The sequence below is a fragment of the Convolutriloba macropyga genome, chromosome 8 (assembly GCF_964194025.1).
Source record: "Convolutriloba macropyga chromosome 8, txConMacr16.3, whole genome shotgun sequence".
Lineage (NCBI taxonomy): Eukaryota > Metazoa > Xenacoelomorpha > Acoela > Convolutidae > Convolutriloba > Convolutriloba macropyga.
Window position 1 is genome coordinate 61,035,398 of NC_134475.1, and position 16,758 is coordinate 61,052,155.

General features: G+C 34.4%; 2 protein-coding genes across 2 annotated transcripts in view; one reads left to right on the top strand and one right to left on the bottom strand.

The window, feature by feature from the left end:
- Positions 1-16,758, top strand: part of LOC142344898 (inositol monophosphatase 1-like) — a 599,876-nt gene that overhangs the window by 142,814 nt on the left and 440,304 nt on the right. The window lies entirely within an intron of this gene.
- LOC142345127 (uncharacterized) overlaps positions 4,970-16,758 on the bottom strand; it is an 81,349-nt gene continuing 69,560 nt past the window's right edge. Inside the window, exons 4-6 of the mRNA XM_075397213.1 lie at positions 11,208-11,344; positions 6,253-6,485; positions 4,970-5,059 (exon numbers count right to left, since the gene is read on the bottom strand). Of these exons, the coding sequence (XP_075253328.1) occupies positions 4,970-5,059; positions 6,253-6,485; positions 11,208-11,344 (460 nt within the window). The remainder of the gene's footprint in view (positions 5,060-6,252; positions 6,486-11,207; positions 11,345-16,758) is intronic.

Below are 16,758 nucleotides of genomic sequence, written 5' to 3' on the forward strand. Positions count from 1 at the left end.
GTTTGAATAAGTGAGTGTGCGTGGACGTGTGTGTGTGTGTGTGTGTGTGTGTGTGTGTGTGTGTGTGTGTGCGTTTGCGTGTGTGTGTGTGTGTGTCTGTGTGTGTGTTTGTGCGTGTATTTGTATGCATGAGTGAGTGTGAGTGAGTGTGTGCACGTGTCTCTCTATCTCTCTATGTTTGGTGTGTGTGTGTGTGTGTGTGTGTGTGTTTGTGTGTGTGTGTGTGTGTGTGTGTGTGTGCGTGTGTGTGTGCGAGTATGTGTATGTGTGGGTGAGTGTTTGTGCTTGTGTGTATGTTTCTGCGTGTGTGTGAGGGAGTGAGAGAGTGAGTTTGAGGGAGTAAGTGAGTGAGTGTGTCTGTGTGTTTGTGCTTTTATGTGTGCATGGGAGTCATTGTGATTGATTGAGCGAGTGCGCGCGTGTTTGTGTGTGTGTGTGTGTGTGTGTGTGCGTGTGCGGGCAATTATATGTGTGTGGTGGATATTGGTGTGTTTGTGTATGTGTGTGTGTGTGTGTGTGTGTGTGTGTGTGTGTGTGTGTGTGAGTACGAGCAAGTGCATGTGTATGCGAGTCAGTGTAAGTGTGCGTGTTTGTTTGTGCGCGCGTGTGTGTTCTGTAGTGTGTGTTTGTGTGTGCATACGTGTGCGCGCGTGTGTGTAGGTGAATTGCGTATGAGTGTATGTATGTGTTTGTGTGTATTAGAGTGTGTGTCTGCTGGTTTATGTGTATGTGCAAGAAAGTGAGTGAGTGAGTGTGAGTGTGTGTGTATGTGCGAGCGTGTGTGCGTGTATGAGTGAGCGAGTGTGAGCGAGTGATTTAGTGTGTGAATATGATGTGTGTGCGTGTGTGTGTGTGTAAAATGAGTATGTATGTGTGCTTTAGATTGTGTGTGTGTGTGTGCTTGTATATGTGCATGTGATAGAGTGCGTGTATGTGTGTGTTTGTGTGCAGGTGTGTGTGAAAACGTAAGCATTCGTGTGTGTGCGTGAATCAGTGTGTGTGTGTGTGCTTGTTTTGTAGTAAGTATTCCTGTGCCCGCGTGTGTGTGATTGTGTGTGTGAGTGAATGTGTGTGTTGTTCTATGTGTGGGTTATTGTGTGTGTTCATATGCGTGTATGTATTTGTGTGTCTGTGCGTGAGTGAGTGAGCTTGTGTAGGTGTGTCCGTATTTGTGTATATTTTTGCGTGTGCGTGTATGCTTATGAGTGCGTGTCACTGAGGGGTGAGTGAGTGATTGTGTGTGTGTGTGAGTGAGTGAGTGTGTGCATGGGTGTGTGTGCTTGTATTTGATTGTGAGTGAGTGTAAATAATTCTATGTGTGCGTGCATGTGTGAGTGAGTGATTATGTGTGTTACTAAGTGACTGTGAGTGTTTTTTTGTGTGTGTGTTTGCGTGTACGTGTGTGTGTTTTTGCGTGGGTGAATGAGTGAGTGTGAGTGAGTTATTTTGTGTGTGAATATGCATGCGTGTGCGTGATTGTGCATGTATGTTTGTATGCCAGAGATTGAGATTGTGTCTATGTGCGTGCACGCGTGTAAATGTTTTTGTGAGTGAGTGTGAGTGAGTGCGTGCGTATGTGTGTATGCGTGTGTGTTTGTATGTTTGTTTGTGTCTGTTTGAGTGTTGTTGAGTGAGTGTGAGTGAGTTTGTGTGTTTGTCTGTGATTGTGTTTGTGTGTGTGCGTGTATGTGTTTGTGAGTGAGTGTGAGCGAGTGAGTTTGTGAATGAGTTGAGTACAAGTGTGTGTGTGTGTGTGTGTTTGTGTGTGTTAGAATATGTATGTGCGTTTGTGCTTATATATGTGTATGTGGGAGAGAGAGAGAGAGAGAGTGTGAGTGAGTGAGTGAGTGAGTAATTGAGTTTGAGTGTATGTGTGTGCGTGCGTGCTATTGTGTGTGAGTGAGTGTGAGTGAGTGAGTGAGTGAGTGAGGGTGTGTGTATGTTTGTGTATGTGTGTGTGTGTGTGTTTGTTTGTCTGTGTGTGAGCGAGTGAGAGAGTGTGCGTGAATGAGTGCGTGTGACTCTCTCTGTGTGTATGTGTTAGTATGTGGAAGTGTAGATGTGTGGTGTTGTATGTGTGTATATGGGCCAATATGAGTGCGTGAGTGTGTTTTTGTGCGCGTGTGTGTCTCTGTGTGTTTGTGTGTGTGTGTGTGTGAGAGAGAGAGAGAGTCAGTGAGTGTGAGTGAATGCATGTGTTTTTGTGTGCGTGTCTGTTTTTGTGTGTGAGAGTTGGAGAATAAACTAGCTGTTTGCTCCATAACAGGTTGCAGAATTTGTACCAAGTAACTCTATTTTATAATTGGACAACTTTTGTATATATTTCAATTGAAAGTTTTTCGTAATAATTTGGTTTAAAAAACAACGACATTTTGATTGAAAAAATTTATTTGAAATTTTTTTATTCGATAATAATTAATCAAAATTTTTCAATAATTGATAAACTAAAGGCATTTTTGACATTTTAGAAATTAATTTTAGGAAGTGGTAAAAATGTTAAACATTTTTTAATTTTCTCTTGAAACTAAAAATGATGACCTTCAGCATCATTTTTTATGGAATGCAAGTCCTGCATATTTTCACCTGGCAAACGGTTACAACCAATATTCAAACAATTGTCACTTGAATATCCGTGAGTATCCGTAGTCACTTAAAAGAGGTTACAGAATGAATAGCGTTATGAATATAATATAATATTGTCCTGTATAACAAATTAGAGTTTTGATTTTTTTTACACAGAGACGATGATAATCAATTTTGCTATGAGTAAAATTGTGGATTAAGAAGTTACACGTTCACAGTGAAAAGACTATTTGCTCATACGATAAAAAATTGCAAAATTTCTTTTTTTTTTTAAAAAATGCATAACATTGAAACTTTTTGTATTGGAACAACTTGGTGAGCTCTGACAACAGTGAGCAATGATTAAGTGCTAATTTTCAGCAAATTATTTTCCACTCTTTTTCACTTAAGTCTACTATAATAATAAAGTGACCCTCTTAAATTTTTTGTTCAAAAAGTTTGCTGACGAAATGTTAATTGTAGGAGAAAGAAAAGTGGACATGTCAATGGGAATTGAGATATTTGAAATGAAAATCATTTGATTGTCATTTTTCGGGAAATTGAAGACATGGGAAACGTTTAGGCAGATTCAGTAACACTATTTTGTTGGTATTCCAAAATTGTTTTGGTTGATCTCAAAAACTTTAGACGTTCTTTAGGATTTTAGCTCTAACAATTGTTAACTTGTTTAAAAAATTCTCTTAATGCAAAGTTCTCAAGACTTCCAATCTTAGACACTGACTATATGAAATTAGAGTCTCCTCGGATCAGCTGGGGCACCTTTAAGTAGCGTTATCCAATTAAGCTTGTTTTAATTTACGCATTTTGTCAGTTTTGTGTGCTTGTCTGCTGGAATGAACTAATTTTTTCTGAATGACGTACTTTCGAAATACTGTCCGGATGAAAAAATTCTACCAACTGGTCTCCAGGTTACTAGTTTTGGCAATGTTCTCATAAAACTGTTTGGTAAGCAATTAGGTGCCAAATTGTCAAAAAGTGGGAACAAAATGAAATCATTTACCAGTTCCACATTCACAAAAATTTACATGTTTACATAGTTCCAGAGATGAAGTTTAATGATAAATAAGCTCCGACGTCATGTCGATTCACTTTTAAATCAAGCTGGCAAAAAAAGCTGAGAAGCAATTAAAAAATTGAGAAAAATAGTGTAAATGTTAGGAAAATTAGAAGGAGTAGTTAATTGTTTTTATAACACTATTTCTTTATGGATTAATACTATCCATTTGTTTTCTTTAAACTCACTTCAATGTTGCTTTGAATGCAAATTGAAGAGTGTCAAAGTATTGAGAAAAGGTGAAAACTGATCCTGTTGTTTACGCGAATCTCTTGGAGTTTAAATAAAGCGTTAAGTTCCTTGGAGAAAGAAATTTCCTGTCCTCAAAAGAAATTTCCAGTTTTTGCATCAAATTTATCCGCAAAAACATTTTCTTTTTTGAGTTGATTGTTTTCAGAGACATTTGCTTTACCTAGGAGAAAATCTAAGAGAAAACTTGACAGTGTGAACAAAGTTCAAAATTATGAGAACATTATATGCAAAGTGAAGTTTGTTGTTGTTTTTTTTGGAATTCCTACGTAAAAACAACAATTAAATGGTATGGAATACACTAAAAATAACTGATTATTAAAAAATTATCTTCAAGCGCACATTTGCGAAATGATGTAAAAAAATACAAGCATTGAGAAGTTTGTAATGGTTTCAGAAAATTTTTCATCTGATTACTATTTTGATTACATTTTTTAGTCTTGTGAATTAAAGTAAAGTTTATTTTACCGATTGTTAAAACAACAGCATTTTATGATGAGTACAATAAAAATAAATCAACCGAACCATCGGTAGGGAAAACGAATGAGTCATCTGGCTCTTCATAGTCGTTGCCCTTGGAATCTTGTGAAAACTTTCAAGAATCTTGAAGAGCTTGCAAAACTATTGATTATATTGCAAAATGTTTCAGATATTCCAAGATATCAATTCAGTTTGCAAACTTTTTCAAGATATTCATCTTGCAAACATGCAAAGTATCGAACAGCATAATATAATTCCAAATATATGTTCGCTAGAGCTCATTTTTTAAAGCAAACTCAAGTATATCTCGGAAAATTTGTGAATCAGTACAACAACGACTACCAAAGAAAAACCAATATGAGCACAGCTCAGCTAAAACTTTTAACAGAGCAGTTCGTAATGTGGGGCTCGACTTATGAAAAGAGCGTCTTTGGCCGGTATCAGGTATGAAAAGAACGAACAAGCTCTACAGATTGAGTGTGAAACAACTTTGTTCGAATGGTCTGATCAGAGGTCGTTTCGGCGTGGGATCCCTACCTGAAATTGTATCAGAATTTAAAGGAGGCTTTTTTCAACAATTCATTGCAAATGTTAACAGACAAATTACCTGAAATGGTTAGGGGGACAAGTGAGGTAACTGCCAATCGAAGAGTATCTCTCCTTCACTGTCAATCCAGTTGAACTGGTCTTTTCCTGAAATTCAAGACTCACAGTCATGTTTTTCGTTAACTTAATTAACTCAAAACTGAAAAATAGTGGAGAAATCAATGTCTTTGTATATCGATGAGCAAAAATTTGGGCTAAACTTTTGAATTGGTTTGAATTTCTTTAATGCTGTCTGCCGGTTAGTTAAAATCTGGTCAAAAAGTTGGTCGTGAACTTATTCTAGTACAAAAGTTGTAATTTTTTTCACGCAAAAGTATTCGCTCAGTAAAACTGATATAAAGATAAAACATAGCTGACAGATAGCCAAAAAATAGCTCGGACAACTTAGTAGAAGTGTATTCTCAAGAAAGCTCAGTAAAGAAAAAGACCAAAAGAAAAGAGAAAACCAGAATCTCACATTGGTTTGTCATTGATGTCTCTCATTGGTTTAGGCATAAGTCTTTACTTAAAAACTGACCTTCCAACAAACTTCATTTAGATTCAGGATTTATCATTTAATCTCAAATCCTCAAAGTAAAAGCCGATTTGAGAGCGACCTCAATTCATCTATTACTTCTCAAACTCAATTCGAGAAGTGATGAAAAAATGAAAAGTGATTCACTAGTGATGAAAAAATTTAAAATCTTGCAAGAATTTTGCAAGAAATCTTGCAAGGGAATGCATAGTTCTTCCATTTTTCTTGCAAGATTTGTATCCATCGTATAAGATTCTTGCAAAATTTGAATCCACTCATCACCAGGGAGCTCAACTATTGTTTATGCAAAAAAATTGTCGTATAAGACCGTGGGAGAAGTGAAAACAGAAAATTTATCTGGAGCATTAATTTTTTTTTCGAAATTTGATAACATTTATTGCTTAAACAAAATTGATATCGTCTACAGTGACTGCAGAGGTAAGTATTGTTGAGATCATTACCTTCTGTAAACTTCAAATCGTCACAAATAACAACCGAAAGGATATTTGAAATCCATTTAAATATTTTCGAGGCCATCAGTTAATTTAATAAAAAATCATTGTTTAGCTGCAAATGGAATTTTCTTTGTTATATAAGTTTTAATCTCCCATTGTTAAACGTAACCACTTTTATGCTTGCCGTCTACAAGGAAAAACCAAAAATCCACAAATAGTCGAAGACAAGCTTCTAACAATTTCAAATCAACATTTCTGGATAGAAAAAAGTCATAGACCCAACACAAGAGTAGGATTGTCAGATGACTAACCTCAACTCCGAGAACAGTCATCTGTATCAGAAATGTCCCTGGCATTGGGATTTGGATCTCGTCAAATTTGCACTTTCGCATGGTGGAATATTGGAGGCCCTCTAGCGACAATCGACAGTATTCCTGACCGTGCATGTCGTTGATAGAGAGTCGCAAGTCTGCGTGTAAATTGAACTTAGTGTCTGAGTAGATGAAAGAGTAGCCACCATAAGAGTCCAGGTCCGCAATGATGTCTAGAAACAAAACAATATCCCGAGACGAGGGTTCACCCTTAATCCATTCCTACTTAGCGGGATTAGGGTGTAATGCGTATTCCAGTCCTGTTTATCAGAGAAAAGAATATAAGAGTGTAATGTTGAAAATTTATCTGTATTTACACTTTTTTTTCTACTCTTTTTACACTCTTTGCAAAGAGTGTAATTTAGGGTGGACTGAAAAAAAATTTACACTTACACAATTACCATTATTACCGAAATTGAAACGTATAATGATAGTATAAGTTGGCGCAAGAGTGAAGGGACTAGGTCAATGTAACATGTTAGAGAGAGGGAAGATGGAAGGATCAATCCTCACTGCCTCCTTTCACTTTTCAAAAAAAACTACACCCTTGTAATTACACTCTTCCACCGTTAATTAAGCAGAGAAATAGGGGTGTAATTTTATTATTTTTACACTCTTTACACTCTTTTCCCCGTTATTTTCGGGGGAAAATCTTCGGTCCGGGATATTTTAATAATTTGATGCTTGAAATTTGAAAAATGTATATGATACTAGTCCTATAGAGAGAAGGTCTAGTCCTACATAAGTGCAGGCGGACCCCGGTCGAGATGTCAGCACACTTTCGGTGCAAATTTTTGTAAGAAATGCGCTGAATGAGCTAAAATTGTGTAAGAAATTTGCTGATTGCGCGGAAAATTTGTAAGATATGAGCGGAATTTTTAGCGCATTTCTTACAAAGTTCCAGCACATTTCAACACATTATGTAAGGTTTTTGTGCTAAGACTTCCCAAAATTGAGTGCATTTCAGAGCATTTCAAAATTTATTTTCGGAATACTTCTCAATCCTGGGAACAGATCTTAGAAGGACAAATTTCGATGAAAGAAGAGTACAAAACTGTGAACAGTTTGCCAAATAATGTTATTGAAACGGAGACAATGAGGGGATTCAAGAAAAAATCGGGCAGCTTATGGGACAAACAACTCATATTTTGTCGTTTACGAAATACAGAAGTCCAGTATAAGTGTGAAATTGGAATTAACCGCCATTGGAAGCTGGGCTGCAGGATTAGGCTCACCGAAATTTCCAGAGAAACTTGATAGTTAATGCTATGATACAAAAATTATAATAAAATCTGAAATATCAACCGGAAAATTTGTTTTTGAGTTCAAAGAATTTGAATTGTAATTGGGTGCTGCCTTTTTTTATTACAGCTCACAGAAGAGTATTGGGGAAGTGCATTTTTAATCAGTAAATTTGTTGGAGTGCATTTGAACCAGGAAGTGATATGTGCGAAAAAATATTTAGGTCAAATTGTTGATGAGATGAGGGAAGAGAGAGAGAGAGAGAGAGAGAGAGAGAGAGAGAGAGAGAGTGGTTTTCTGTTCAAGTCATTTCTTTGAAAGAGAGAGAGAGAGAGAGAGTGTGTGTGTGTGTGTGAGAGAGAGAGCGAAAAAAAGGTGTTGAAAATTTTTTCTTAAAGCGAGCTGAACTTTCTGATCACGTAGGGCTTTTGAAAGCAGTTTTCTTTTGTTATAGCTCAAACTCAGTAACTTAAACTGGTGCCAGTGTGTTTGAAAACTTCTTTGACCGTCTGAAACATATTTTACTCCTTTGATGTCAATTTTTGGCTACTTTTTTACCATTCGTACTTGTTTTAAGGTTTTCAGTAATTTTTGGTTTTCTCTTCAATTTGTTATAGAATTTAGGGAGTTTTGTGGTTAAAATCAGTTCTTCTTGGACTTTTGTTGTCTATTGATTAGATTAATAAAAAAATTGAGTTATTTTTGTTCAAGAAAGTTGATTAAATTTGTGCAAAATCTCGCCTATTTTTATCTGTTTTTTAAGTTTGGTCGATTAATTTTTCAGAAAGGTCAATTCTATATGTGATGCTATAACGAAGCAAAACTTCTTGGAAATATTTTACTTATTTTTTCAAATATTTTAAGAATTTTCTTGGTTTTTGTTAACTTGTTCATTATTAAAAAATTTCTCAAGCAAATACTGAGTGGATGATCCATTTAGCAGAAGATCAAAATAAAAATTGTCTCCGAATAATGTTTAGCAGTTTGCCATATTATAGTTTTCTGAATTTTCATTGAACTTTTCAGAGAATATTGTTTCTCCTTTTTCCTTCGCCATCAACCTTCTCTTTGCTCATTTTTTTCTTTACTTACCTTGCTTGTCAATTATTAAAATTTTGTTGCAAATTACCTTTACTTAAATATTACACAGTGTTTCCAACAGTACTTTTGAAGTCGCAATTTGAAGTAATTTTTACTAGATGCTTTTTCTTATGCTAGTTTTCTCAAATAGTTTTTCCGATTTTGTTTAAAAATGTTTAGTGTAATCAAGTAGGAGGAGCACCAGGTCAGTTAAGATGTTTAAGTCTCGACTTCGATTTTCCGAAATTGTTCCAGCTATGTTTTTTTCACTGATCTGTTCATATATTTAAACGATTTTTGAAGTAAAATTGAAGTGATATTTTTGGTCACACTGAAACAGGAAATGAAGCGAAAAAGCGAGTGATCTTCTGGCGTGCAGTTTTTCACTTCCATTTCAAAGTAGAGTGAAAGAAGGGTGTTTGAACAAAAGTTCGCTTTCTCGATTGAGTTTTTTGTTGACAAGCGTCAATTTCACATTGATTTTTCCTACTTCTTTGTGCCCCAAGTACGTTATGCGCCCCCAGTTACAGAGCACGTGCCATTACATAGTAAATCATTATGTAAAAATATGACAGGTGCGTCGGGGGATGCAAATATGCGCTCGCTAAGCAGGAGGGGGACGAACGGAAAAAAGCCGAATTGTGTCAGGACTTGTCTTGCTGTGTTTTTTAAGGTCGTTTAGCATGAGAAATAACTTTCGCGGGCTAAAATAGGTTTTACTCTGATACAATACAATCTTCAGCATCAATCACGAATGCCTTTGCGTTCTTCTATAGTTTCGTTAACAACTTTCTGACTATTTTCTGACATCATCTTTACCGTAATTTAAATACTATGCTATGCTTTTCAGTTGCTTAGTTCTGACTGAAGATGTTTATTTGAGTTTCGACGAGTTGAGGCACGATAGTGTTCACACAGACCTATTCCATTACATTACTTCCCACATTATGTTGGACCACGGGTAAACTCACTTCAAAGGGGAATATGGCCTAAAGAAGACAGGACAATTTTGAGAGGGCAGAAAAATTAACAACTTTCGATTGGAAAACTAAGATTGGACTAGCGCACTTTTCATTATTTTATAATCCGTATTGGGGCTCTGTCTTTTTCTAACATGATTTCACCCAATTTTCTATGACTTTGATCTTTTCAAACGGGATAAACAGGAGGTGCACCAGGTGGGCATAAAGATTAATTAGAGGCCGGTAGCAGGCTAGTCTATCAAGTGCGTCTGTGTTGTGGTGCAGCTGCTGGGAAGTAACTATTTAAAGGTTAAAAAGTCGTTTTTAGGAGATCTTGAGCCCAAAATCGTGCAATTTTTTGCGTTTATTGTCATTTTTTGAGATCTTATTTGGTCAGTCTCCAATTGACCTGACGTTTGTCAAATTTGATTAAAAAACATTTGAAGGACATTTTTTTGCTTTTTTTGGGCCATTATTTTGCTATATGTTTTTGTTCTGCAAATATAACCACGCAAAATGATACCAATTTTTGCAATTTTTTCAAGGCCCTTCCCTGGGGCTTGAAAATATGATAATGCATATTTTTTTACTGGCAATAGATTTGTTTTCAACGTTTTAAAATCACAAATTTTGGTATTTTTTAGATAAAATTTGCATTTTCTTCAAGTTTTTTTAGTTTCTCCAGTCTCAGCGGCCAACTGATGAATAATATCATCTATGGCTTAATAAAACGTTAGTGCGCTTTTGCTACGGGCAATAGAATGGTGCTCAACATTTTTATATCACGAACTTTCGCAATTTATTGATAAAATTTGATATTCTCTTACAAATTTTCGGAAAATCATTTTCATTTTTCCGAGTTTATCAATCTTTATGGACCATTTAAATTTTTTCAGGCTTGGTCTTGGGTTATTGGATAGTTTCTGCAGACAATGAAATCTTTCTAAAGATATTAATTCCGCAAATTCTAAAAATAGTCCAATAAAATATGCAGTTGTTTTCATTTTTTCTGAAAGTTTTTGTCATATTCTGAGTTCATCGATATTTAAGGGGCAGAGAGAATTTGTTAGGTTTTTACAGATGGGTTACTGGACAGATCCTGGAGACCAAAAAGTGTGAACATTTGCAAAAAATTCAGTTGCAAAAGTTAGAAACTTTCAATAATTTAGCCGTTTTCGAATCTCGAATTTTTCTATCTCAAGTGGCCAATAAACCCCTTTCAAGATTTGTAAGTGGGTTAATGGATATAATTTAATGGATAAAAATGAAAGCTGATCTTTGTCCTTGAAGGTAAAAGCTTCAATAGTTTTAGCAATAATTATATTTTGCCTAGTTTTTTTCGGTTATTTTAGTTTTTTTTAACTTTTGGCTGTTTGTATTTTTGGTGGTCAATGCTCAATTGATCTGCTGGTCAGAAACAGCAGTACTAAAATATTCATTCACTTGTTTGGATTGTACTTCAGGACTTGCCCTGCTATGTTTTTTTTCTATTTGGTTGTCATCTTCATTGTCTTTTTGTTGTCTGGGCAATCAACAGTTATTTAAACAAATCTTTTTGTTTCAATTTCTACAAATAGATGCGATTAAAGATAGTTACGAATACTGACTAACCAACAGCGAGATATTCGACATTGGAGGTCTGTGCAGTGAGGACAGTGAAATACATATCAGTCGCACACACATCACACTCTGTGAAATTGGAATGTCTGCTGAACCCACCACACATCTCAGAAGAGTATCCCGAACACCTGGGAACGCAAGAAGCTGAATTGCATCCATAGCTTAAAAAACAGCAGAACAAGTCATAAAAACAATCCAAAAAATTGAACTAACTATCCGGGCCGAGGTTTCAACGCTAAAAAACGCATGATTATGTGAGATTGGCGATGAATGCGTCAAGTTGATCTCTAAATTTATTCTCTTAATTCAAAGCATTCACCGCAAAATATATAAAATAATTGCATGGAATTTTCTAGCGTGTCATCCTAATTACCGCTCATCCCACATAATTTTGCCAAAATTCCTTAGACCGGGTAAGAACCTGAAGACCCTTATTTTCCAGCAACATCGCAATTTGACTGTCAGTAAAGCATAGGAACCTACGTACGCAAAAATAAACAAAGCGAATCTAAAAGCAAATAAAAAATTTCCTTCAATTTCTATAACCTAGTGTTGTAAAAATCGTGAGAAACAATATCAAACTATTATATAATTGTTAACACTATTAGTGTTATAAAAAAACGTGAGGAACAATATTAAACTTTTGAATAACTGTTAACACTGCACATCTTAGATTGCATACAACAAATTTAGGGAAATCAATGAGAAACCAACTAATAAAATTGAAAAAAATTGGCACGAATCAGGTTGTATTTGAAAATTAGTGGCATAAAAGTGTGCAGAAGCACGTTAGTGAATAGCAAAATATCTTAGTTATAGCACACCATAAAACCGTTTGACCTATAAAACATCTTTTAACGATTCCATTTGATCAAAAATAAAGACAAATGGAGGCAAGACTCTAAAACCTTCAAATACAAATATAAATTTTAGAGGGTAATTAACTTAAAAAAAACAAACATGCCGAAACACGTTCGTATTATATAGACGAAGCGTGAAGACCTCAGCAACAGCAACAACGGGCACAGCACAAAATTGCACAAATTTTTCATGAGAACGAATATCATCTAAGTCAGAAAAACAATTGGTTGTCTATTGAAAACGAAACTTAAGTTAATTTAAACCTTGCCAAAAACAGAAACTTTCAATATACAGTAAAAATGAACAAACAACATAAAAAACAACAAGTCAGCAAAAAGGTGTAAGAAAATAACGGAGTCACTAAAACATTTTGAAATTGAAGAGTACTGAAGCAGTAATAAGCGATGACTCTGCACGCACAATTTTACTGAGATCAACCGCAACTTCATTAGAAGTTGAAGAGATCTTTCAATAATGAGTCTCAGCAAAAAAATTAAAAAACAACAAGTGTCACCAAATTTTTGAAAACACGTACTGCCAAAGTCATGAAAAGTCACAAAAATATTTTATCATTTCAAACGATACATTTATTTATTCATCCCTTGTTTTTAACCAATCAGAGCTATAAATGTTGAGACTCAAGGAAATTAGCACAAACAAGATAATATGACATGAAAATACATCTTCTCAAAGTCATAAAATCCAATAGATGTCAGCTGGTCTCAAATAAACTTGCAAATGCTTCGTTAGAAAGCCAAAAAAGTTTGTCTATAACGACATGGGTTACAACATGGTAACGACAGTAGGATAACGAGAAAAAATGCATAACTCGAAATGCATCGTTATAAATTCAATGGATTAACCAATCTAATGCTTGTCTCAAAAAGCAACTTAGATTACTTGAATACAGCACCAAAATATCAAGAACTACCGGCAGAAATCTGAGATTCAATAATATTTTGTGACCTCACTGAGTGTCAGAAAAATAAAAATTTTCCAGTGAGGGATTCAGTACATTGATAACTAAGCTCAATTAGAACACATTTGAGTTTCTGCAGGACTAAAAAACACTAAGAAAATAGATGTCAAATGCCCGCACCTAAAAATTAGTTTTGAAAACCAAAATTTCTATTAAACACCAACTTTTTTCAGAAACAGGACCCTCAGTTGTATTTCAAATGACAAACATTGAAATTGCTTTGAATGCAGTCTGAGCTACGTTTCATTTTAATTTTGCAGAATGGTTATCGATATGTAGGTTGGGTTTATTATCCCTAAAAAACCCATATTTGAACGGCGATAACAAAAATTGACAGCTCATCTAAGTTTTTTTAATGACGTAATCATTAGATCAATTTGAATAATCAAAAGCGCGCTTGGATATTGTAACTCAAAACTACTCATTTTACTCATAGTTTCATGGAACAAAATATAGGGAATTGGTCATAGCAGGAATTCGATTTCTGGTAGGCAAAATCTGAACCTGTATAAAAATTTAGTACTTTTCGCCTTTTTAGAGAAATAATGGCATGGGCCACTTAAGAGAGCACACAAAAAGTCGACTAAAGCCGTAATTTTATTTATGCCAAAATCCGACAACATAAACAAAAATTTTGCAGACAAAAATTTTGCTGCCATCACCTTGTGCTCCCTATTTAAGCAAAATGTTGTTTGTTTTTGTACTGGTTTAGGTAAATTTAAGAAGTGGCACTAGTTTTATATGCTATTATAAAGATATGCGAACATCTTTTGTGGGAATTCTTAACCTGCCCGTGAGGTGCTTGAAATAGTTTCTTAAGTCATTGAGAAAAATTGAGCTAGCTGAAAACAAGTTTTTAGTCAAATGTATAGGTCGTCGGTATTTGCTAAAAGGAACATACTATCAAAAGTTATTGAAGACTCTTTTGTTTCTGATAGAAATTGTAAGAACATTTGGAGATATTGCCAAGCCAGCGTCTGTAACAAGTGATAAACATTCGATTTGGCTCCTTTTACGTTTAAAACTTTTTTTTAGGATTCCAGGTTGACCATTCATTGAACAACCGATTCTAAACAGGAGGCTCGGTAATGTGCGTTTGCACATATTGTTACGACCCGTTTCAAAGTTTTTGACTTAATAGTCCACCAAATGACGACGAGATAGTAAACTTTAAACATCTATTGTTCGAAAAAAATAGTTTGCTTTATTTAATTGCTTTAATTGCTATAAGCTCTAACCACTATATATGTGAAACAATAACTCATTAGAATGTCAATGATTAACAAAACACAAGACAAGACAAACAAACACAAGTAAGAGACAAGACAAACAACAAAATCAAATAAAAACAACGAAGATTGTTTACGACGAAAACTCAATGTCGATCTATGTTTTTATTAAAAAAACTTTTTTAAGAAATTAAAATAGCCTCATATAAAAACTATGCTAAATCAAATGACTTGCATTCACCTGAAAAGATAGAGGACCTCTCTTTATTGAGAATAAGCACCTAGGAATTAAAAACCACAAAAATGAAACAAATGTTTAAACCTCTAGAAAACGATTAATTTCAAAGTCATGAAATCATTTAGCTATCAATTGAAATCATTCATTGGATTCGTTTATACCTTCATACAAAATCATCGAGACCAGTCTTTATTCAGAATGTCATATGACTATAAGAACAAATAAGATCAAACCCAATTCAATAAAAATATAGATTATAATCATTTGAGCTTGATCTCAGCAATCTTAATGAGATATGTGTCATTAGTTTAATGATCGGACAAGACCGCAAAAAACAACCTAAAGCATTGGAAAACGTCAAAAAAGTCAAATAATTATAGAAACTATCAACGATAAGAAACCATTGAAAACAATTCTTTTTAAAGTGTAAGACATAACAACCTTATGCTTTCAACTCGAAAATGTAAATAGTTTCAATTTTAGCCGCTTAGGAAACCAATTGTGGATGTCAATAGTGATACTAAGTCAATTGACCGCACATTAGCACTAAATAAATGCACAGCTCAAAATTTCACAAACAATTTTCTGCAAATGGTTTTGTAGCCAAAAACTCTTTTCGCCATAATGCTTTTTGCCGAAATTCTTTTGTATTTCATTAGAAGTTTTTTGCACTTAATTTTTGCATGTCTGAGCACTAACAAAAAAAAGTAACTAACAAAAAGACTCTCATAAAACTGAAATAAATAAAAAAGCAAAAGTGTTTCACAAAAATTAGTTCAGCGCCACATTACAATTTGATTAACCAAACGTTTTTTGAACGAATGAATTCCCCGACTGAAACTGAATTAATCAGCTTTTTGCTGCCGTAGATTATATCAAGCATTTCCCAAATTTACCTGAATAGCTAATTTGACCAAAGATCATAGAAAAAATAACCTAGGAAGTTCGGATAACTATTAAATATTTCATCTAGAAACAAAATGTGCCAATTGAGAACATTAGATAGTTTTGTAGATAGCTCCATTTTTATGAATATAAACATTTTATTAATTAAAATTAGTCATAACGCTTCAAAAATTATCAATGCTGGCTAAACACGAGAACTTGTAAGATTTCAAGAAAACAATTTGTTGCAGCCATAAAAACCATGAGCTTTACTCGTAAAACACAATACTGTTTCACTGGATCTTATTGAAACATTAGAAAACTTCTTGTTTATCAAAGTTTCATATGAAAAACAAATTTTGTTTAATTGTTTTCATGCAAAAATCAACTGTGAGACAAAACCGGCCTTGCCATTGCTGCGCAGTTTTCAAAGAACTCTTTTGTTCTAAAAAAATTGTATTAGCGTTTTGGCAAACAAAAACTTTTATCTATCAGAAGTAAACTATCAATTTTTTGCGAGTATCGATTTAATGTCGCAAAAGACCGCAAAAAGTTATTTCCAAAAATATTTTAGAACTGGAGCTAAATTAGTGCATATCTGAACAGAAGAATATTTTATCACCAGTTTTGATGTCTTCACCAACAGTCAAACTAAAAAATGTGAATCAAATATACATTTTTGAGCCAATTTTCTATGAAGTGCTTGTTTTTTAAAAATTGAGCCGGAAATTTTGACATAAAAGTTGGTTTAAACTATTCATCAGCTCTCTTCTGACTCTAAACTTCAAAACAATGAGACTATCTTTGTAATTTCATCGTATTTATTATTAGCCAGAATTGATCAAAATTTAAGCCAAACAACGGAAGTTATTCTTACGTTCACATTTTTTGAACCTCACTAACCCTTCAGAAAAGAAGCAAAAATCAAAAAGACTTTTTAATTTAGAATTCTACTCCTGACAAGTTTTCTAATGATACCACTCACAATTCTGTACCACGAGTATATCGATCGGCGAAAGTTGACTGAACAAAAAACCCAGTGGACTATATAGTTCTTACCCCCAACTAAATTCGGTCGGAACAAAATGCATCTTTTATGTTCATCTTCACATTACACAATTTTTTTGTTTTGTTGTGGTTATTTTGTTTTCCTTGGTTTGAATTAAATTGCTTAACTATGAGTTTTTGATGCTTAACGCACAAACCAATTTCAATATGGTGATATCAACTACAAAAATACAAAATTACCAACTTGTCTAAACAATACATCAACTTAAAGATATTCAAAAACTGACGCACAATTTTTACAGGAAAAAATACAAAATTTACAGAATTGACAAACACCCGGGT